The 24,048-nt window shown below is 44.8% G+C and overlaps 2 protein-coding genes across 9 annotated transcripts in view; one reads left to right on the top strand and one right to left on the bottom strand.

The window, feature by feature from the left end:
- Positions 1–19,919, bottom strand: part of usp24 (ubiquitin specific peptidase 24) — a 39,054-nt gene extending 19,135 nt beyond the window's left edge. For 2 of the 8 annotated variants that reach the window (XM_056415479.1, XM_056415480.1), the window contains exons 1-25: positions 19,164–19,915; positions 15,779–15,947; positions 15,369–15,436; positions 15,130–15,273; positions 14,272–14,397; positions 11,537–11,572; positions 11,337–11,402; positions 9,051–9,116; positions 8,868–8,942; positions 8,566–8,724; positions 8,371–8,485; positions 8,118–8,221; positions 7,893–8,000; positions 7,695–7,790; positions 6,981–7,142; positions 5,547–5,639; positions 4,415–4,522; positions 4,190–4,339; positions 3,968–4,099; positions 2,994–3,105; positions 2,849–2,925; positions 2,627–2,767; positions 1,090–1,143; positions 870–1,003; positions 292–358 (exon numbers count right to left, since the gene is read on the bottom strand). In XM_056415479.1, the coding sequence (XP_056271454.1) occupies positions 292–358; positions 870–1,003; positions 1,090–1,143; positions 2,627–2,767; positions 2,849–2,925; positions 2,994–3,105; positions 3,968–4,099; positions 4,190–4,339; positions 4,415–4,522; positions 5,547–5,639; positions 6,981–7,142; positions 7,695–7,790; positions 7,893–8,000; positions 8,118–8,221; positions 8,371–8,485; positions 8,566–8,724; positions 8,868–8,942; positions 9,051–9,116; positions 11,337–11,402; positions 11,537–11,572; positions 14,272–14,397; positions 15,130–15,273; positions 15,369–15,436; positions 15,779–15,947; positions 19,164–19,475 (2,874 nt within the window). In that variant the 5' untranslated portion in view covers positions 19,476–19,915. Of the gene's footprint in view, positions 1–291; positions 359–869; positions 1,004–1,089; positions 1,144–2,626; positions 2,768–2,848; positions 2,926–2,993; positions 3,106–3,967; positions 4,100–4,189; positions 4,340–4,414; positions 4,523–5,546; positions 5,640–6,980; positions 7,143–7,694; positions 7,791–7,892; positions 8,001–8,117; positions 8,222–8,370; positions 8,486–8,565; positions 8,725–8,867; positions 8,943–9,050; positions 9,117–11,336; positions 11,403–11,536; positions 11,573–14,271; positions 14,398–15,129; positions 15,274–15,368; positions 15,437–15,778; positions 15,948–19,163 lie in introns of all 8 variants that reach the window. The other 6 variants (XM_056415482.1, XM_056415483.1, XM_056415481.1 and 3 more) reach the window with 4 other exon arrangements.
- A 115-nt stretch (positions 19,920–20,034) lies between these two features.
- On the top strand, positions 20,035–23,069 carry bloc1s2 (biogenesis of lysosomal organelles complex-1, subunit 2). Its single transcript, XM_056415586.1, has 5 exons — positions 20,035–21,141; positions 21,549–21,665; positions 21,757–21,876; positions 21,964–22,068; positions 22,519–23,069. Exons 1-5 carry the CDS (start codon positions 20,790–20,792, stop codon positions 22,548–22,550), a joined length of 726 nt encoding a protein of 241 aa, XP_056271561.1. The 5' UTR covers positions 20,035–20,789; the 3' UTR covers positions 22,551–23,069.
- The last annotated feature ends 979 nt before the right edge of the window (positions 23,070–24,048 follow it).

The following is a 24,048-nucleotide window of genomic DNA, read 5'->3' as shown; positions in this document are numbered from 1 at the left end:
TTTTCTCTCTCTTTCTGCGTCTTATTCTATTCGAGCTTTTCTATTCTTGTTAATGTTCGTTTTAAATCCAATATAAAAAGTCTGTCTATAAAGTTTCCCCCCTTTAGATTTATTTAAAGTGCTTTTAATCTGCTGGTTTCTGAACTGCGCTCCATAAAAACACTTCAGGGACGAATGAATTAAAATACATAAATAAATAAATAAACTAAACCGTGGACACTGAGGTACGCCAAGATGAGCAAACAATTAATAAAGACCCCAAAACATCGGTGGATGAAGTTCAGGCCGTACCTCGATGGTGATGACGTAGCGTTCGGCCAATAGCAGCAGCCGCTCAATTATCACCAGCTTAGTGGATCTAGAGACACACACACACACACACACACACACATTGCAGTTACACACACGTTAGTCACACATACAAACACACACACACACACACATATTGCAGTTACACACACCAAACACACACACATATTACAGTTGCACACACACACATTGCAGTTACACACACATTAGTTCCACACACCAAACACACACACACATATTACAGTCTCACACACACAGACATTAGAGTTACACCCACACACATTAGTCACACACAAATACACACACATTGCAGTCACACACAAACACATTAGTCACACACACACACATTACAGTTACACAAAGTCACACACCCATTACAGTCACACACACACAGTAACACACAAACCCATTACAGTCGCACACACACATTAGTGTCACACACAGTCACACACACATTACAGTCACACACACACAAAGTTTAAACACGATGGGATATCAAACTGTGTGTGTGTGTGTGTGTGTGTGTGTGGCGTGTCCAGGACTAGTAGCCATGTTCTTACCCAAACCCCCCTCTGTACCTGGATGGTGATTGTACAGATGTGGCCACGGTCGGCATGGTGGTGGCCGTCAGCATCTTGGTTGCCCTGGTAACGGCGTGCGTCAGAGTGGGCCCGCCGAGCGCCGAGCTCGCCGCCTGAGAGGAAACGGCACGAAAACGGGGGGAAGTTAGGATTCGGGTTACGGTCGCCGGGGACAACGGGAGCTCGTTGTGCCGCTTACCTCCAGACGCTTGTAACAATCAGCGATGAACTTCTTGTGCAAAGACACCGAGTCCTGAGGAAGAAAAGGGTTGATATCATATAGAGTGTACCGACCCTATAGATACTACACACACACACCGACCCTATAGATACTACACACACACACCGACCCTATAGATACTACACACACACCGACACTATAGATACTACACACACACACCGACCCTATAGATACTACACACACCGACCCTATAGATACTACACACACACACCAACCCTATAGATACTACACACACACACACCGACCCTATAGATACTACACACACACCGACCCTATAGATACTACACACACACCGACCCTATAGATACTACACACACACACCGACCCTATAGATACTACACACACACCGACCCTATAGATACTACACACACACCGACCCTATAGATACTACACACACACACCGACCCTATAGATACTACACACACACCGACCCTATAGATACTACACACACACCGACCCTATAGATACTACACACACACCGACCCTATAGATACTACACACACACACCCTATAGATACTACACACACCGACCCTATAGATACTACACACACACCGACCCTATAGATACTACACACACACCAACACTATAGATACTACACACACACGACCCTATAGATACTACACACACACCGACCTATAGATACTACACACACACCCTATAGATACTACACACACCGACCCTATAGATACTACACACACACCGCCCCTATAGTTACTACACACACACCGACCCTATAGATACTACACACACACCAACCCTATAGATACTACACACACAGACCCTATAGATACTACACACACACACCGACCCTATAGATACTACACACACACACCGACCCTATAGATACTACACACACACACAGACCCTATAGATACTACACACACACCGACCCTATAGATACTACACACACACCGACCCTATAGATACTACACACACACACAACCCTATAGATACTACACACACCGACCCTATAGATACTACACACACCAACCCTATAGATACTACTCACACACCGACCCTATAGATACTACACACACACCGACACTATAGATACTACACACACACCGACCCTATAGATACTACACACACACCAACCCTATAGATACTACACACACACAAGGGCCCTATAGATACTACACACACACCAACCCTATAGATACTACACACACACGACCCTATAGATACTACACACACACCCTATAGATACTACACACACACCGACCCTATAGATACTACACACACACACCGACCCTATAGATACTACACACACACCGACCCTATAGATACTACACACACAGACCCTATAGATACTACACACACACACCGACCCTATAGATACTACACACACACCAACCCTATATATACTACACACACACACACACACCGACCCTATAGATACTACACACACACACCGACCCTATAGATACTACACACACACCGACCCTATAGATACTACACACACACACCGACCCTATAGATACTACACACACAAACCTTCTTCATTTTGGGGTTGAGGTTGGTGTAGCTATACGTGATAATGAGCTGGATGGCCTCGTTGGCGATCTCTTCATCAGGGGTTTCCATGGCGATGCGCCAGATAAAGTCCATCCCTGCCAGGTCCAGGCGCTCCACACACTGAAAACACACACATTAAATAAATAAAATGTGTTTTTGGCCCTCTTTGCGTACGTGCGTCCGGCGCGTGTCGTCTCTTACCAGCTGGGTGCCCTGGCGTTTGAGGCGATGGTCACACAGGTTGACGTTCTCAAAGAAGGTCTTGAACAGATTGAACCCTGGGAAACAAACGACACGTTGCATCACACACACACATGATGTCATCCAGTAAGTAGTAGCCGCTCACCGTTCATGGTGATCTCGTAGGGCTCCAGCTTTAGGATCTTCTCCTTGAAGAGCTGCTGCTGGACGTCACTCTCCAGGTCGTGCTGTCCTTTAGTGAACCACTCAAAACACAGCTACACACACACACAAACACACACACTGAGCCTTTCAGAGGGGAACCTGGACACTTTACTCAGGGCTCATACACATGTTGACCAATGGATTTCCAATTATTTTTCCATGAGTATTCCATCACATTTTTTCCATGACTTTAAACCAAATTTCCATGACCAAACATGTTGTGAAATCTCCGTGTATACACGAGTAATTAATGTCACAAATGACAAATGAGAATAAATATTTATACAAATGTTTATTCTTTTAATCAAACGGCGTAAATGAACATATGAATATAACATTTCCAGGAATTTCCCAAAACTTTTGGAAGTGACATTTTTTCAAAAGATTTTTTCCAGGCCTGGGAATAATCATTTAAAAATTCCATGACTTCTCCAGGTTTCCCGATTTTTTAATGAACTCACAAGGAGAGCTCACACCAAAATCCACAACAGCAATGTGTCTTTCTTGGAATTATGACCCGGTTACATAAAATAATCTCCAGTCCTTGTTGTGGGCAGATTCAAGTAGGAACTATTTTCTTTCAACCGAACTACACCCTCCGACCGAATCACACGCTGCAACAAAAACAACCGACACACAGCACAGGCGAGAGGAACATATGGATATCGTTAACTTTGGGGTGAACTGTCCCTTTAATTACTTTGAATGCAAAATTCACAAAAAAGACACAAAAAACATTAATTCAAAGTTCATTATGACGATCTTTAAAAATATGCTATGAAAGCTTTTATTTTGAAACGTATTTTAACGTATGCTCATGTGAACACACGGCCCTAAAATAAATAAAGTGTTGGTGTTTCGCGGCGGCTCGGTTGAGAAAACACAAACAAAAATGTCCAAAGTCAGTTTCCATACCTCACGGTCCAGTTCACAGACGTCCGGCCCCGACACCAGACACTCCCACAGCTCCTTGGCCCGGTTCCACACCAGGTAGAGGCTGGCCTCCTGCAGGAAGAAGGCCAGGAAGCGCAGGTGGCTGTCCAGATACTAAACACACACAGAGACACATGTCATTCTGAAGCGTGGGTGCTGTCCCTGATCTATGAAATGAGCCAATGAGAGGCGGCGTGGACGAACCTCCTGGTAGGTGTACCGCCCGTCCACCAGAGTCGAGCCCGAGAGGCCGTTGTTGCCCGCCGCCGTCACCGCCAGCCGGTGGCAGCACACGAGGGAGCCGGTGATCAGCTTGACGATCTCGAAGTTCTTCTTCAAGTCCTGGATGATGCTCTGTGGCGGGGAGGAAGGTAAGGGAGGGGTTGCCACGGCAACGCAACGAGTCGGCTCGTCAGCGTCTCGGGTTACCTTGTCCTGCTTCTGGTACGTCTGCTTGATGAAGGACCGGGTGATCTCGTGCAGCTGCCGCAGAGCAGGAACGACCCAGACCGCCTGAGGACTGCTCTGCTGGGAAGCCTACACACACACACACACAATAATGATATCCATGAGCATACGGACGCGTGCTAATCAGATTGTGTAATTAGATTGCTTCATCATCGCGGATCATTTTGTAACCATGAGAGGAAACCCGGAGCCTGGGATGTAAAACACGACTCGGGGAGAGTTCAGGAGCTTTGAGGTTTGTCTCCAGAGCTTTTCATGCAGGAGATTAAGCAAAATAATGTTCTGCTGAGGAGGCATTTTAGACTCCTAAAACAACACTTTATGGAGGATATTTCCTCCTCTTTGACTCACCGTCAGACACACAGAAGTTATTATAATCCAGGACTGCATTGGCCAAAACTGTCTTTTTAGCATGAACACAGGCTGGTCCACCGCTGACTCCACCGTTAACTAGTTAGCGTTATTGTGTAGCTTTGGCGTCTTCAAAAAGGTTTGTGCAAGTCACACAATAACAAACAAACAAACCGATGGAGGCGGCGGCAGACCTGCAGCTCGTGAGTTCTGCGGGATAAAATCTGTGTTTTTCGTCAGAGGAGTCTGGAGCCTTTAAGGTGCGTCTGACATCAATGAGGTGAAGATATTATAAATGTAAACACTTAGACTGAGAAAGACTCTTTTAGGAGTCACTTTGTTTCATCTGCTGCAGTGAGACTCACACACACACTCTTCAGAACGTCACGACGGTCCTGGTAAAACATTCAGATCTTAAAGTCCAAATCAAATATCCGACATGTCGTTTCATAAATCCGAGGCTCCGGTCAGATTCCCCTCCGCACGATGTAAATATGCCTGAACTCCCACCACGACAATCACTCAGATCAACACCACGGTGACATCATTAGCCCTCTCGGTGAAGCAAGCAGACGATTAATTAACACACACACACACACCTGGTTTAACTCCCTTTTGCTCCAATCAAGTGTGAAATCAACCTGTGACCAAGCCCCTCCCCTTTTTTCGTGGTCAAAGCACCTCGCGCCGTGATTGGACCCAGATTGGTAATTGGTGGTAAAGTTACGCTCCGTTGTCTTACTTTGGCCACAGAGCTGGCCTTCTTCTTGCCCCAAGTGCCCGTAAGAAAAGAGCTTTGAGTGTCGCTGCCTCTACAGTCCTCCTGAGTGTGAGTCTAGAAACATACATTTTGGTTTTTATTTATTTGGAGGGGGCAGTTTGAATCTAAACACAGTTTACTGGGACTTGTTGTCCTGCACGTGAACACAAAAACAAACATCATGTGAATTCCCTCCAGAGGCTTTTACTAATTTTCGACATAATAATAAATAAATTAACGCCTCACTTCAAGCCACTGCATTGATCATTAATAAGCAACGTATAAACATCTTAATAAATGTTTCCTAACTCACCATCATGGAGCTATCATAACCTAGAAGGATATTTAAAATATGTTTATTAATGTGCAGTGTTTGACGAGGTACACGGTCTCCCCCGAAGACATTTAACTTTATCACAACTGCATTAATTACTGCTAAATAATTTCTGAAAATTAAATCAAATCAATACAATGTAAAAGACTCATTTAAAGAGGGTTTAATAATAATAATAAGTGCAGTTTTACAAATCCCATCTCTATGCAAACATGAATATTATCATTAATAGGGACAGTTAGTTGGGACACACACACACACACACACACACACACACACACACACACACACACACACACACACACACACACACACACACACACACACACACACACACACACACACACACACACACACGGTGTATGAGCGCCATCGACTCGAGTCCGTGTCTCAGAGCGATTTTGGATCCCTCAGAGGAAAAAGAGAGCACTTTATTATTAGTTATTTTTCAATGGAAAAACATTTACACCAATATAAACATTTAAAATATTAAAACAAAATAATAAAATTGTAATAATAAACTCTCAAATTAACGACTGTGCCTCGAAATGTTGAGTTAGTGTTTGAAATTAATTATTTATGGTAGTGTATTATTAGGATTATTTAGATAGGAAGTCATTATTCTGGGAAACTAAGCAATTATTTAAGTTATTTTTTGATAGGAAGTCATTATGTGGAGATAGGAAGTCATATTGAGATAGGAAGTTGAGATAGGAAGTCATATTAAATAGGAAGTCATTATTTGGATATAAGAAGTCATCATGTTGAAATAGGAAGTAATTCTATGTAGATAGGAAGTGATTATGTGGAGATAGGAAGTCATCAAGTTAAATAGGAAGTTGAGACAGGAAGTGATTATATTGAACAGGAAGTCATTATGTTGAGAGTCTCAGTTCTTTCTTTTCAAAGCATATTTTAATTTAAACACATTGAGCTGCTTTTGTGAGCTGCGTGATGAGGAAGTGTTTCCTTTTATGTAAACACAGAATAAACAACACACATATTTACTCTTGAAGAGCGGGTGAAAGACCCTGGAGACCGTTCACCACAACACACACACATCCACAGAGACACCGCCTCACCTTCTTGATGTCCTCGATGCATTTGATGATGTAACCGCGCTTCACGGTCTCCTTGACGGCGTAGGCGTCGCTCAGGATCCCCAGGTGCTCCTCCAGCGCCTGCTGCACCAGACTGGTGGGCAGGCTGGGGAGGTGAGCCAGCTCCCACAGCACCTCCAGCACCTGGACACACAGCGGGGGCGTCAGGCTGCACTCCGACGCGTGGTTGTTGGGTCTTTGTCGTTGAGTTGCGTCTCTGTGGTGGTTTTGTGTCTCTTTGTAGTTGTTTTGTATCTCTTTGTAGTCTTTTTCTTTCTCTTTGTAGTTGTTTCTCTTTGTAGTTGTTTTGTTTCTCTTCGTCGTCTTTTTCTCTCTCTTTGTAGTTGTTTTGTATCTCTTTGTAGTCTTTATGTTTCTCTTTGTAGTCTTTTTGTATCTCTTTGTAGTCGTTTTGTTTATCTTTGTAGTCTTTTTATAGTCATGTGTCTCTTTGTAGTTGTTTTGTATCTTTTCGTACCTCTTTGTAGTCGTTTTGTACCCTTTTTGTAGTCGTTTTGTTTCTCTTTGTAGTCATTTTGTATCTCTTTGTATTTTGTTTGTGTCTCTCTGTGGTCGTTGTGTCTCTTTAAATGACATTTTGTGGGTGAACACCAGGGGCCCCGATCACTCTTCTCCCCGGGTTCTCTCAGCCCGGTCGGCTCGTTCAGTAACCCGTCCGTGGATATGCCAACGTACCTTTCCTGTTGTCGTTTCGGAGCGAGTCTCTCTGCCGATCCTCCCGATCAGACTGAGCAGCTTCTGCCTCACGCGGTCGCTCTCAACCTCCCAGCTCTAAACATGTAGACGATAACCACACACACGATTCAAAAAGACTCACAAACCGCTGCTCATCGAGCATATTCACTCCCAGAATGCATCAGAGCCCGCACAGACCTTCTGAATGAGGACGAAGAGGTGGGTGAGTTGATCGAAGCTGAACTTCACAGCAGCAGCGGCGATGATTGTATGAATGTTTTCTATCACAGTTGATGATTGACCCGCCTGGAACAGACACAAAAGAATCAATAGATCCATCAAAGGAAAGAAAATATGTTTCTCTTTTAAATTTGGCAAACAAACACTTCATGAACAAAAAGAAAATGCTCTTCTGGTGCCGACCTGTATTTTCCAGATCTTGGAGAGCTCGTCCAGCGACAGTTTACTCCCAAGCAACTCAATGATTCCCTTGATTCTCTCGCAGTACTGAGCTTGATCGATGTTACCTGAGAACATATTAAATAAGAATATTTAAGTACCGTAAACCAAAGCCAGAGAAACCCAATAGATTTGATAGATTTCCTTTATGAAGCGGTCACGAATGTAATAGTTTGTCCGAGAGCACTTTGTGGCAGGAAGTGGAGTGTGTTCTTACCCTCCAGCGCTATTGATAGGACCGAGTTCTCCACCAGCCAGTCCAAAAGTTTATCCGTGTCAATGGCATTCTTCACCGTCTTTGACACGGTGCTCTCCTCTATCAACTTGGTCACCTGGGAAGAAGACACACACTCATGAAAACAACCAGAACAAACTAAATATGTACACATACACACATCTTCAGAGAGCGGACCTCTTTGAGGGAGTTCATCTTGGTGGAGAAGTGGGGGGTTTTGAGCATGCGCAGCAGCGTGTCGAGCCGCAGGTCGTCCACCACGGTGACGAGTTCCCTCTGGAACCTCATGCACAGCAGCTTGATGGCCGACAGCAGGTCCGGGATGCTCACCAGACGCTGAAGGGCGACACGCGAGGAGCGACGGCGTGGGCGAGGCACGAATCAAATAAGATGCAGTATATTAAAGAAATGGATATTTCACAATGCAGATTACTCGATCAAGTGATATTTTTTCAAGGCTGATGAATATAAAAGGCTACCTTGTCTTTAAGGTCCTTCTCCTCCAGGTTCTGCACATACGTGATCATCTTATGGATGACTGGGTCGAGCATGGGCTAGAAAAACAAACAAACATGAAACGGTGAGAAGACACGGCAAAGACACACACAATATTTAGAGATGATACACAGTCGAGGGTCAGTGTGCAGGTGAGGTGAGCTCACCTGGACGAGGCTGGAGTTCAGATATTCTGCACCGACTCCAAGAGGCTGAACGAGAGCCGACACGCACTGAGGAGGCAGAGCGGGAGAAACTCAAGATACGACACAAATGGACACATTACATCTACGACTCCTCTGGTTGTATAGGCCGTACTGCACTGGCTTCCAGTGCATCTCAGGATTAATTTTAAAGTTTTAGTAGTCACCCACAGAGCCATCCACGGTCAAGCCCCTGCTTATATCTGTGATCTCATTCAACCACACTCCTCTAGTCGGTCTCTGAGGTCATCCACCCAGGAACTTCTGCAGATACCCAGGACCAGACTTAAAACCAAAGGTGACCGAGCTTTTGGGGCGGTAGCCCCAAGGCTCTGGAATGCTCTCCCCCTGGCCCTGAAATCATTGCCTTCCGAGAGCATGTTTAAAAGTAATTTAAAGACTCTTTTGTTCAGGCAGGCGTTTGGATATTTATAGACACTTTCAGCGTCTGGTCCTTTTAATTGTTGCTCCCTGTGCGTGTTCTATGTTCTGATTTTAAATCGTAAATGATCTGTTTGATGTTATTTTATTTTATTTTATTATTTTAATCTTACCTATTTTAAGGATGTGAAGCACTTTGTACATTCGTGTTGTGAAGGGTGCTATACAAATAAAGATTTACTTACTTACTTACTATAGAAGTCTATGCTTCATGTGTTAAAGCTGCATTCTCTCTCCTGACCACCAGGGGGCTCCTCTGGTTGTATAGAAGTCTATATAGTGACGCTACTTCTCTTGATGTATTCCCTCAGTAAACATTGTAAACATGAGTTTATGTCTCAGTCTCTAGTTTCAAGTCTTCTTCTATACAGCATGTCATCATTTATACTTTATGGTCATTTAGTCTACAGACCATAAAGCAGGGGACACTTTCGTATAAGAGACGAAACTCCTGCACAGTCCAAATATGGTCACTTCGATGGAAAAATAATCATCTGCCAAATCTGTAAACTCGAAGCTTCGGAAACATCCACGACCTAACGGGCGACGTCGTTCACGTCTCGCACTCCGTCTCGGGGTTCATGGAGTGAGTGAACACAGATGTGTGACTGAGCCTCCGACACCAGAGCCCAGCTGTCATTGGGCGCTAAATCACAGGAGCTTAATGAATGGGTCTCGTGTTCCTGTCTCTTTTCTGGCCAACTTCCATCCCCCGACTCCCCCCTTCCCTCTCTCTTCCCCCCCCCCCCCCTGTGCACTTGACTTCCTGCTCAAAGCAGCCAAATGAATGATTCAGGAGAGGGGGGAGCACTCATCACATTATCTTCTCTCCCTCCTTGTTGTGTGTTCAGCTCAAAACTCTTGTTGAGCTTCCTGCCTCTGAAGAGTCGTCTGCAGCCTCGCATTCACCAAATCTGAATGGTTTTTATTTTTTTCGGATTTGGGTGTTCAATCTCCATTTTTTATACATTTAAATATTTATGCTTATATATATAAATATATATATATTTGTACATGTTATATATTTATGTTTTTATATATATTTGTACATGTTTATAGATTTAAACATTTATGTTTATATATATGTTTTTTAAACATGTTTATATATTTAAATATTTATGTTTATATATATTTAAGTTTTTATTTATATTTATACGTGTTTATATATTTTGTTTATATATATATAAAACAAATAAATATATAAAAATGTACATACACAAATAAATATATAAATAAAAAGATAAATATTTCAAGATATAAACATGTAAAAATATAAACATATAAATATTTAAAGAAACATAATATTGGATGGTTTGGGGGAAAACGCTCCTGAAATCGTTTTAGTTTGAAAACCCCGGAGACGGCGCTTCTTGTTCACCACTGGTCTGGTTCTCATCAGTCAGGACCGGTCCTTGCCGGATCCGTCACGTGAACCTTCTCCGGAAGCAAAGACCCCCCCGCCCCCCTTCTTCCTTACCATGCTTTGTGGGTGTGACCTTTTTTAAATTCACATCATTACAACCAATGTGTTTATGACGCTTACCAGAGCACAGAGTTCATCTTGAATTGCTGTGTGTGTGTGTGTGTGTGTGTGTGTGTGTGTGTGCGCGCACACTGAACCAATGGCTCTGCACCGCTGTGGTTCCGGCCAGGTTCCCAGAAGCAAGCAGTACAAGGATGACTCAGAACACACAACAGAGCAACACAGCGGGAGGATGAGAGAGTGTGTTTGTGTGTGAGGGAGTGAGATTGAGGGGGGGGGGGGGGGGGGGGGAGGAGGGAGATCAAAGGAAAGACGGCGGCGCTTACGGCGATCTCGATTTCGTCCACGTTGAGCTTCGTCTGGATGGCGGTGAATCCTCCCAACTCTCCAAACTGGACCGGAAGAAATTCAAAAAGGAAAGGAGAAGAGGAGGAGGAAAGGAGGAGAAGGAGGAGGAAAGGAGACACGTGAGGCCATATAAAAACTATGGGTCTGTATAAAAAGGATCGGGCTCGTCTTCACTCACCCGATTCACCAAATCCACCAGCCAACCGTGAGGCTCCTGAGAGACAAGACACAGGGTTTATCACACACGCTCACATTATTGAGAGATAAACAGAGTACACATACACACAAACATTAGAGTCACACAAACATATTACAGTCAAACACAAATTACAGTCACACACACTAGAGCAGTGGTTCTCAAATGGGGGTCCGCGTACCCCTGGGGGTACGTGAAGGCACTCCAGGGGGTACGTGAGATTTTTTTTTAAATCGATTTAAAATTAGCATCCATTCAAAAATCCTTTAAAAATAGTTATTTAATAAACATTCAATAAAACACAAGTGTAAGTTCATAAACTGAATTCTATATTAAGTAGGCAATTTAATTTAATTATCCTAAAAACCCAGAGTCTCCCCCATATCAGGATGGTTTGACCCAACGTGGCACACGCTAACGGTCATGACCCGTCTATCACTGCCGGCTTTTAAACTCAAATAATGAAGTTGTGGTTGAAGCGGAGCAGCAATGCTGCTGAAAACACGGAGGGACAAGTGCCAAAGAAGGCCAAACCAGAGCCGGCAAAATCCCGTCAGTTTTCAGACGACTATGTTTTAATGGGATTTACGTCCACAAGTTGCAACCCACCCAAGCCTTTGTGTTTCCTCTGTGGGGAGAGGTGAGCCAACAGTAGCATGAAGCCAGCCCATCTTGAGCGCCATCTCAAGACAAAACATGCAAATTACGCTGGTAAGCCACCGGAGTTTTTCAAGAGGAAACTCTCTGAATTCCGGTCATCTCAAGAAACAATGCGTAAAGCCTCCACGACATCAGCCAAAGCCCTGGAGGCATCTTATGCGGTGTCTTTGCTCATAGCTAAAGCCAAGAAACCATACACCATAGCCGAAGACCTGCTCCTTCCTGCCGCTGCTGTGCTGGCTGAGACATGCTGGACACAAACGCAGCGGAGAAGTTAAAGACTGTGCCTTAGTCAAATGACTCTGTCTGCCGCAGAATAGACAAAATGGGAACAGACATCGTCGAGCAAGTTGTGGGGGAAATTAGCGACTCTTTTTCACTCCAGCTGGATGAATCCACAGATGTCAGTGGAAATGCACAATTTGTTGCTTTTGTAAGATACATCGATACTGACGACATTTATGAGCACATTCTATTCTGCAAAACGTTGGAGGGAAGAACAACAGGAGAGGACATTTTTTATGTTGTTAACAGCTTCTTCTGTGAAAATGGCACGAGCTGGAAATCCTGCCGCAGCATCTGCACGGACGCAGCGGCCTCAATGACGGGCAGCGCGAGAGGACTCATAGCGCGCATTAAAAAAGAAAACCCCGACATGAAGTGGACTCACTGTGTCATACACAGGGGAGCGTTGGCGTGCAAGAAAATGAGCCCTGTGTTACATGACGTTTTGAACGACAGCGTCAAAGTGATCAACTTCATAAAGTCAAGGCCACGCAATGCACGCCTGTTTCGCCGCCTCTGTGAGAACATGCTGAACACACAACACTGCTGCTGCACACAGAAGGACGCTGGCTCTCTCCAGGGAGAATACTCAACCGGCTGTTGGAATTACGATCTGAAGTACACGCCTTTCTGATCGAGCACAGGTCTCCCCATGCCACCTTGTTCCAGGACACAGACTGGCTTGCAAAGCTGTGCTATCTGGCAGATATATTCAGCAAACTGAACGAACTGAATGTGTCTCTGCAGGGCAAGGAGAGCAGCATTTTAAACATGTATGACAAGGTGGGTGGCTTCCTGAAGAAAGCAGAGCTGTGGAGAAGGTCCTCTGCAGAGGGAGATTTCACCTGCTTTCCCCAGGTGGATGCTTTTCTCTCTCGTGAGGATGTGGACAGAGCTCCAGTCAAGTCGGTCATCGTGGGACATTTGACCAACGTGATTAAAGATTTTCATTCCTACTTTCCTGACCTGGAGGATAAATCTGTACAGCTGGATTGGGTGAGAAACCCATTTCTCTTGTCTGACGCAAACAGAAGCTACCTGTCACTTATCAGGAAAAACTCCTGGAAGTGTCATCTGACAGTGGCCTCCAGATGAAGTTTGCCACATCCACACTCACACAGTTTTGGGTGTGTGTGAAGCAGGAGCACCCTGACCTGGGACAGAAAGCTTTGGAGCAGCTACTGCCCTTTGCCTCCACATATGTATGTGAGGCCTCCTTCTCTGCAATGACTGTGATCAAAGCAAAGAAACAGACTGTGCCTGGAGAAGAGCTTCATCACAGCAGTGGCCTCGCTGCCACCAAGACTGACAAAGATCCTCAGTGAAGCACAAGCACAAGTTTCTCATTAAAATGTAAATGCTAAAGCATTCAGTTTAATGCAATGTTCATTGTTGACAGTTTAATAAATCCGACACTGATGGCACAGTGCTGTGTATTACTACTTTTTTTTTACCAAAGATTATTTGCTCTGGTTAGGGGGTACTTGGCTGAAAAAAGTATTTCACAGAGGGTACATCACTGAAAAAAGGTTGAGAACCACTGCACTAGAGTCTCACATACACACACACACACGTTGTGTGACAGCTGTTGTGTGTCAGTCACATGTTCTTCTGAACCCCAGCAGCTCCGTTACACAACAGCGTGGACGAAGAATTCATTTGTCGGCCCCTGAGCGCGACTACTAGCGGTAAACAAGGCTAAGAAGGAAGCGTGTGTGTGTGTGTGTTATTTATGCTAGAAACATCTGGATGACCCCCCCCCCCCCTCTTACTTTCTGATAGGCGTTGCTGGGAGACACGGCGAACATGTTGGCCTCTTCCCCAAAGACCTCGGCCCAGTTCCTCTGACACGCCTTCATCCGGTTCTTGAAGTGATATTCGTTGTCGGGGTTGAAGGCCTGAACACAACAACGCCGACGCCGCGCAGCATTACACGCACATTCATGATGAATCGGCATTTATTGTCAAAATACCTTTTGGACCAATCAACAGGCGGCAGATCTTTGGTCGGTTAGTCGTGGGTTTTAGAAACAAAGTCATTTTGTGATTCAGAGCCTCTGCAGACTTAAAACTCACATGTACGACCTTATGACCTTTATATAAAGCCTGTTAGTCGAGTATTAAATGCATTATAATCAGGGTTCATACACATGGGGACCAATGGGGTTCCAGGACTTCAAACCAAATTTCCATGACCAAACATTTTGTGAAATCTCGGTGTATAACACGAAAAAGTGAGAAAATGTTGTATTTAAACGAACAAATAAAATTCCAAAGCATGCAGTAAATAACTCAAATGAATGAGAGATGATAGTTTGATGAAAAGAATAAAACATTAAGGTCTTTTCAGTGACGGTGCGTTCACTTGCAGTGCGGAAAATGTGCGCTGCGAGTGTGAAAGAGCGTATGTATGCTGGCTCATATTTTTCGCGTCTTTCTTTTAAAAACATATTATTTCAAACTCAGCGTAAATTAACATGAATATAATAAATTTCCCTGACTTTTCCAAAATGTGAGATTTTTTTTAAGGACTTTTCTAGGAAATAACCATTTAAAAATGCCAGATCTTTCCCAGGTTTTCCTTGACCGTAATAAAGAAATGAGCGTTGAACGTGTGAGCGGGAACACACCATCGTCAGGACTCCCATCAGGTTCACGGCGACGGGGTCCTGCTTCACCCTCTCGGCGACCAGCTCCACCAGCAGCATGAGCATGTTGTAGATCCCCTCGTGGATCTCGGTGCCCCACTTGTGCACCGCGCTGCTGGTCAGCAGCTGGCGGCGGCGGCGGGGGAACAAGAGGCGGAGGGACGAGTCAGGAACGTGGAGCATTAAAAAAAGACAAACACTTTGATCTCTTTGCCGCTCACCTTTTTGAAGGCCTCCGGCATGCAGCGGTCTATGAACCGCTTGCAGTTCTCGTCAGCGTCAGCGAGACCTGGCGGAGGGGGAGCGGCTGGATTCACACATTCGTCTCACATCAATTCACTTGTTTCTGTACAGCCCGATATTACAAATTACAAATGTCCCTGACCTTTGACCTCACATCGGATTAGAAAAAACTCCCCAATAAATAGAAGAAAAAAGAGAGGAAGATCCCTCTCCAGGATGGACAGAAGCAGTAGATGTCATGTGACCAGAGTTACATAAACACATTCAGTGAATATGAGCGATGGAGATCCAGCCATAAAACACCAAGTGTTCAAAATAACGTGTGAAAAACACTCCAAGCTAAACCTGCTGCCCCCACACACACACACACACACACTCGGGGTCTTACCGAGCCGGGCGAGGCAGGTGGCCGCGATGAGACACTTGCCCAGGGACTCCTCCCTCTTGTAGGGGATGGACCAGTGGTCGGTGAAGACGCGGCTCTCCAGCTCGTACAGGTTGGTGGTGGGGAACTCCATGCTGCCCCCCGAGCAGTTCCCGTTCTCATCGTTGCTCCGCTGCACACACACACACACACACACAACACAATTACAGCCCTTTGTTTCACGCTGCGTCGTGTTGTTTGGGGACGCTGCAGCTGAGGTTTAATCCAAACGGCCTCTGGCGACGATGAACTCAGAGGATGACGACGCTCGTCTGGGTGAATGTGTCCTTCACGTCGGAGTCTTTTTGTCTCTTTATTTCCTCCCAAGTGTGAAGAGGTGTGAGACACGGTGTGTAATGAACCCTGACCCCCCCCCCCCCAGATGACAAGACACCGTCTTGTTAGCGATGCAATCTAGAGTTGTCCCGAGACCAGTATTGGAAATGTCTCCGATACAGCCTTAAAGAAATGGATCGGGTATCAGCGAGTACGCGAGTCGACACACACCGGTCCAACGCCACGTTGCCATATCAGCTCATTTACGCTACACAACAACAACACGCGTCACTCGCTACCCGACCATTGTTAAGTACTTCTTTTCTGAGGAAAAAGAGGATAGCTGCATCTGAAATCGAAGAAGCTCACGAGTGAGCGGAGAGCTGCCGATCGGGCGGAGCGTCGTCAAAACATCAGAGAATCTGTCGAGCTAGACAATAAAATAAAGTTCTACGACATTCATTCGTCACGCAACGGTCGGGAATTGTTTATGTTTTAAAAGAGGATTTAGTTTGTAATGTTTAAAGAGTTATATTTATATATTTTGGGTATTTTTACACACCGGTATCGGGCGAGGACTCGGCCTGAATCAGGTGTCGGAAACATCTCTAATGCTGCCACACGATGACGTGTGTTCTGTGTCCCTGTGGAACGGGTCGTGAGGTTAAAACCCAACTCACTCACTTAAACCGTCTGCATTCACAGGGTCAACAAGCAAGAGGTCAGAGGTCAGCCCCCCCCACCCCTTTACGAGGAACACAGCATTCCCAGTAAAGCCTACGAGTTCACGGGGAGAAAGCACACAGAGGATTATTGAATTATTTACATTGTAATATTGTTTACATATTCACGGGATCGTCATGAATATTCAGAACTCACTCCTCTAAAGCACGTCATGTCTATCGACTAGTGATTGTATTTAAGCACAGCGATCTGTTGCCCTGCTGTTCGGTATTTAAAAAGCATCTTAAACTATGACCACCTGCGGTGCAGCGTTTGCCTTTGGGCTGCTGCACAGCACCAATAGGACTCGGCCTGAAGGAGAGGGAGGTCCATCTGACCCGTCTGAATACATCTCCACATATTAGCATGCATCAGGGTCCACGTGTTCAGAGTGTTATTAATGAACGGGGAATCAAAGAAAGTGCTCGACGGATCGTTAAAGAGGAGAAGCGGAGGAAGAGAAGCGTCACGTTTCATCCTTTCCTTTTCGAGGGTAATTAGAAACGACGGATAGACTCGACGAGAGGAAGGAGAGACTTGACCGAACACGCGTAGTAAAGCAATTAAATAAAGCACTACATTTAAAAGTAACCGAGAGGTGGCGATTCATTGCAAATCAGATCTCCCTGACAATTTAATATAAGTACAGGTTCCTCTGATTTCAACGAGAAGGATAACTTCCTGTCTGTGTGTACGATATTCAGAGAACAAGCATCAACCATTCAGGAGGAGCTGCGACGCCCTCAGTGCAGACTTGAAGGCATCCGGGGGGGGGGAAGGCTCAGGTCTCTGAAGACCACATGTGGGGCGGTTGCGCAGGACGGTGAGGTAACCCAGAGCCACTCTTGTTACCATGCACCCTGCAGCCCTCCTGAGACCCCCCCCCCCCCACTCTGAAAAACACTGCAATATGTTTGTGTTCTATATTTGGAAGCATAACACAGGGCCGTAGTCCTGTGACATGCCTCTTACGCACAAATATAGCAAAACAGAGGACGAGAGAGGGAAATGAAGCCGTTTTATTCTCGACGCTCATTTCCTGCACTGCACGTTTCTCGGACACGAGGCGGGAGGAAGACACTTGTTAACTTCTCCAACAACAAATGGAGAAGCGGGTTCAAATGAAGACATATTTGGCGCGTGGACATTCAATGAACTCCCGAGAGTGAAGTCGCTTTGGGCCGAGTACGCCATTATTGGCATATGCACACACAAAAACAAGCATATTATTTACAGTGACCTGCAAAAGTGTGTGCTGTTGTTTCTGTATACTGGAAACGCCAACTGTTGTTTACCCTGCAGCGATAACAGTAGCACAGGAGCGAGAAAGAAAACAAGATATTGGGGTTAAATGTACATCCATTCATGCTTGATTCATACTCACAGCAGATGGAACAGCCAATCAAATGGATACAACACGGAGCTGGAAAGTCTCAATCAACCATCCTTCAGTTAAAAGTCCTTTTTTATTTTATTTTAAAGAAAGTGCTGCTTTCCCTTTGACAGCACCTGCAGGGTTTTTGACGGGAGCAACATGCTTGAGGTGAAGTGGCTGATGGGACACCTCGAGCTGTCACGTCTCGTGGACAGGTATGCACGAGTCTCCAACGCAGCTAACGGTCACACCACGTGACACACACTAGGACTGAACGATGCGACCTGCAGGGGAGATCTGACAGACCGGCCTCACGGCAGCAAGTGCAACCCCACCCACCCACACACTTGTTTTTAATGTGGCCGTAAGAAATGATCAAAGTGTGCAAACAGACGTTGCGACAACCGCCGTTTTAGGTTCGAGTGGGACCGCGATGTCAGCGAGAGGTCGACGGCTGTCAGCCGAGCCCCTGGACGCTAACGTCGGGCTAACGGTCCCGCAAAGCCGACCCCGCAAGAAAAGGCGGACTGAATAGATCCAACCGTCCCGCCGGCTTAGCCGATGAGATTGACTACCCACCGGCAAAATAAATCGGTTGTTAAACCCCCGCAGTGACACCTGTGTGCCGATACACCGGGTCCAACTGCCGGTTGACGCTAGCTGACTGGCTAGGTAGCCGGCTACGAGCTAGTTAGGTTAGCTGGTAAGTTTTTACGAATTTAGGCTCGCGACGTCATTTAAGTGGATAAAACGTTCCGTTCACGGACAATTATCCGATGACAACGTCCCCTTGTCCCGTGGGACCGGAGAGACATCTCGTGTCGTGGCTCGTTGTGGCGTCGCCAGCCCGCTAACTTTAGCAGAGTTAACCGGGGCTCGCCCCTCCGTGTTCCCCGGTAAGTCGTCCTGTCCTCCTCCCTCGTTTCTCTCTCTCCATTGATGCTCGGTTGGGAAACCCCGCTCTTTTTTTTTTACCTCACTATCCACCACGTCGTGGTACGCGGGCGGCGGGTCAAACCCTCCCGTCGTCCCGGTCCGCCCGCCGCCGCCGCCGGTGCCGCTGCTACTGCCGCCGCTCTCCACGTCTCCGGTCGAGCCCACGCCGGGGGCAGGCCCGCTCTCCATCGGCTCGTATCCATACCCGAGTCCGGGGCTTTCGTTCGTCAGCAGCGCCACCGCCTCGTTTATGTCGTTCTTCGCCAGCCGGAGCGCCTTCCGTATCACGTCGGGGTCCGGGAACCCCATGCAGAGGAGCGTCGTTATGTGCTGCTCCTCTTCGGTCTCCATTTTTTTGGGGAGGTGTGTGTGTGAGGGGGAGTGTGGGGGGTCTCCGTCTGGCGGACTAGCAGTAACGGGGTGCTCGGCACAGCCCTGTAGCTGTGCACGCCGCCATGTTTACCACTGATGCTAGCCTGTCACGATCCTAGCTTCCCCGCCCCACAGCCGCGCCGACGCACAGGTGTTACGCGGAGTTCGGCCTGCCAAGAATTGCATGCATCTCGCGGGAGCGCGCACAGTAAAGTCAGAGATGTTGTGAACATTTCTAAATAATATATATACCATCACTCTCTTGGGTATCAAGCTCATTTTTATAAAGGGAATAATTGTAATTTTTTCAAAGTTAAGCAATACAAGAAAAATAAGAATAAGGACATCCTACATTTAAAATGTACCCTAATATCTCCTAATTTAAGAATACATATTTATAATAATGTTTTAACTTTTTATTTAAAAAAAAATCTCATGCAGAAATAAGCTTTAACAAAATTAATTATTGATGCTTTAAAAAAAATGTATAAATGTAATTAAATAGTAAAATATGATCATATTTCAACAATAATGTGGATTAAATATTTTTATGGGGGTATTATATATGGGTAATTAGCGTAAAAAGGATGACCTCTTCAAGCAGTAAAATAATTATCTGTATTTTTGTATCATCAGAACATAAACAATAAAGTAGTCGTATACATATACTTTACTCAAAAATATACATTTTATTTAGGTTTCTTGACACAAAAGCCAATAAATCTTACCGCAAGCTATCATCAAATGTTAAAGCAACTGTCACAGGAAACAGCCATGACCTGCTGTGACTACTCTCATTATACATTCAATTTCTTTCACGTGGATAGAGATGTAATTAAATTATGTTTTGTTCACATGACGTCTATTAAACATATCCTCTTTCTCTTGCTGAGGTTTAATCCGTTTCTTTTTCCCCATTTAAGTATTTTTTTGGGGAGAGTTCAAGGATCCAAAGACAGAAGATCTCATAACTTTTAAAGCCCTCTAAGTCAAATTTGTGATCTGTGATATTGGGCGATATGAATACAATTAAAATTGAATTGAGTTAAAAATTTAATTTGTTTAGGTTGCTTTCTCACCTTTTAAATTGCACACAAAAAACGGGTTAAATTCAAGCAATTGCGAAATGGGAACAGTACATTTTAAAGCTGAAAACAAAATAGAGTAACAGCGTTGAATTAAAAAAAAACTTTGGAAAAGCAATGTATTAATGAATTAGAATACATGTGCAAGGTATATTTCTTCAGTATGACACCTTTTTTTATTACCATCTTGTTTAAACTAAATACTTAAATGCTGGTTACACAATGTAACCGCTCATTTGTGAAAGTGGTATTCAATAGCATGCCTCACATTCCGACCTCACCAGGGCGTGGCAATGCGCGCGACTTAGCACCGGTGGCGGGCGGGAGTCACGTGACTACTCATGTGACAGGAGGAAGTAGGAGGGAGTGGGGGGGGAGTCAAAACCGGAACAAAATGGCTGCGACGGGCGACGACGCCGCAGCAATGGACAGCATCTCCAGGGCTCCCGCGGCCCAACTGGCGGCTCTGAACGCGGCAGCGAAGGCCAGCGGCCCGCCGGAAGCCCCGGAGGACGCGGCGGAGGCCCCGGCGGTGGCTCCCAAGAAGCCGGGCACGAACAGTGGGTGACGTCTCTCCGCAGCTTCCGTAGCTTGCTAACAATAACTAGCAGCACACAGTAACCTAATTATTACATATATATTATTATAAATATAAATGTATTTATTTATATGTATGTATTTATTTATATATATATTTTCTTCTCATACATATATAAAAAATCGTAAGTTTTACGAATATATATATATAAAAGAAATATAATTCTATAAAAATAAATATAAATTCATATGATTATATATGTATATATATATATTTAGATATACATATATTTTATTTGTTTTTACATTTTAAAACTATTATTGTGACTGTTCTTATCTAATAGTTTTTCCCTACTTTGTTGTTATTTTTCTCCCATTTTAGTTGAGCTCCTTGTTGTGAACCGGTGTTCTGTGTTTTTAACCTGCTCAGGTGACGGTGGCGTGGAGACGGCGGAGGAGGCCGTGGAGCCTTCAGACTCCGACATGAACGAGCTGTGCACCGACATGTTTGAGAAGATGTCCGTCTTCCTCCAAGGAGAACTAACGGGTATTTTAACACGCACAGATACACAAATACATATTTAGATTTACAGGTGCACTTCTTTCATAATCACCTGCATATGTCCTCCCCCGGTCAGGCACGTGTGAGGACTACTGCCTCCTGGAGAACATGAACAAGCTCACCAGCCTGAAGTACATGGAGATGAAGGACATCAGCATCAACATCAGCCGCAACCTGCAGGACCTCAACAACAAATGTGAGACGCTTCCTCCTCCGTGTTTGTTGTTTTTAAACGGCTCCTGTTTAGTATGTGTTACTGCAGCGTGTCTGTTGTTGTTTTTAGATGCCAGCTTGCAGCCGTACCTGGACCAGATCAACCAGATCGAGGACCAGGTGTCGTCGCTTGAACAGGCGGCTTACAAACTGGACGCGTACTCCAAGAAACTGGGTGAGAGTCTTGTGTGACGTGTTCAGTGCGTTGATGTTTACGGTCGATGACGATCGTCGCTGCCACTTTGGTTCCAATCAACCACGGCATCTGTAAACCTCCACAAAAAGATTTGATCAAACTTTATTATCCCTTTTTCTTCATTTGTAAAATTAGAGCTCGTCTGGAGACAAGTCCGTCATTTGGCTCATCTCTCGCTCTTTTCTGTCTCTTTCCTTTCTGTCTCTTTCATTTCTCTCTCTTAATCTGATTTCTCTCTCTCCTTTCTCTCTTCTTTCTTGCTCTCTTCTCTTTCTCTCATCTCTCTCCTTTCTCTTTCTCTCTTCTCTTTCTCTAACCCGAGGCCACCTCCTTTAGCTCGCATTATAAAGTCCACCAGCAGGTGGTGCTGCGACAACACAGACAACACAGGCACCTAAATATATACTCCTTGTCTCCTCATCTTTACAGAGGCCCGATTCAAGAAACTGGAGAAGCGATGAAAAGGAAAGTGAAGAGAGAAAGTAGGAGCTGCAATGAAGACGTGAACCAAGACTGAAACCACAAACGGAGACTCTTTGACACCCAGGAAGCGAGACCCGGAGGAAGCGGCTGGATGTGAACTAGAGCTGCCCTGATTGGCTTAGAATGTGTTATTCTTTTAAACTCCATTATCACGGATGTTGGGCAGAAGATGAACGAGTGAAACCCACAAATCAGTTTAATTACTATAATTTCTTTCATTGAGTGGATTCAGAATCTACTGATTTACTCCTAGAGAAACAGAAACGTGTGGATGAAATGATACTTCGGTCATTGTAAATATTTACCTGATGAAGCATGTTTATATTTAATATCCAGCCTTCTGATTTTACTTGATGGATATGTTTCCTCTGGATAAAGCCACCTGACGCTCTGATGTTACACTATTTATCCTAAATGTGTGAATTCCTCCACAAACTAGTTTATCTCTCTCTGTATTGGTTTAAAGTTTGTTTTATATTAAATATATTTAATATGGATTCATTATTGTCTCCCTGGAGATTTTGACACTTAAGACTGGAGTATTTTATTATTTAAATAAACACTTTGTGCATATCATCATCTTCATTACTTTCCTTAAAGTTGGTCGAAGGAGCTTTTTTAAAATTTGGTGTTGACTCTGGCGCCCCGTGTGGACAAAGGTGGTAGTGTCTCTGAGCACGGAGTTAAAGAGACTCATTTTACTGCAGCAGGGTCTGAGGGTCAAAGGCCAGATCTGGGTCTGTCCACGGTGAACTGGTCTCTGCTGGTGAACCTGCATGATGTCATCGGGGTTCACCACATTAAGAATCCGTGAAGCCAACGACCAGCATTAAGAATATAAATAGACATTCTTCTCTGACGGCTCCTTTAATAGTGATTTAGGGGAATAAGTGTTAAATTATTACAGTTTCATGAGCAGTTAAAAGTTCCTCACTGCTGCCAGAAGGTGGCAGACCTGCACCACGATGAGGGACTTAAATGTTTCAGTGGAGGTATCAAATATATATATTATATATATGAATATATATATTTATTTATTTTAGCTGTGAAGAAATATCTTTATATATATATATATAAAGATATTTATTTTAGCTGTGAAGAATCTGCCCTCCTGAAGAAGGTTTAACTTTCAGCCTTCAAGAAAAATCTTGAGCGAGTGACCGATACTGGGAGCCTCAAATGAACGGGTGACTAAAGGTGTGTGTGTGTGTGTGTGTGTGTGTGTGTGTGTGCGTGTGTGAGAGTGAGAGTGAGATGCCCTCTGCTTCCTTTTGTCTCCTTTTTGTATATTATCTGACCCACAGCAGAACCTCAGAGCCTCGAGTAACAGCTTTATCTAAACTGACAGGACCTCCCTCTGGAGAGTGTGTGTTGGGGTCATGCACATGTACACCCGTGTGTGTGTGTGTGTGTGTAAGTGTGTGTGTGTTTGTGCAAGACCTAATCCAAAGCAGGTCTCTGTCATTAGTCCAGTTG

This window comes from Pseudoliparis swirei, chromosome 5, assembly GCF_029220125.1.
Source record: "Pseudoliparis swirei isolate HS2019 ecotype Mariana Trench chromosome 5, NWPU_hadal_v1, whole genome shotgun sequence".
Lineage (NCBI taxonomy): Eukaryota > Metazoa > Chordata > Actinopteri > Perciformes > Liparidae > Pseudoliparis > Pseudoliparis swirei.
The sequence above is the reverse complement of the archived record's forward strand: the minus strand, read 5'-3'. Positions and strand labels throughout refer to the sequence as shown.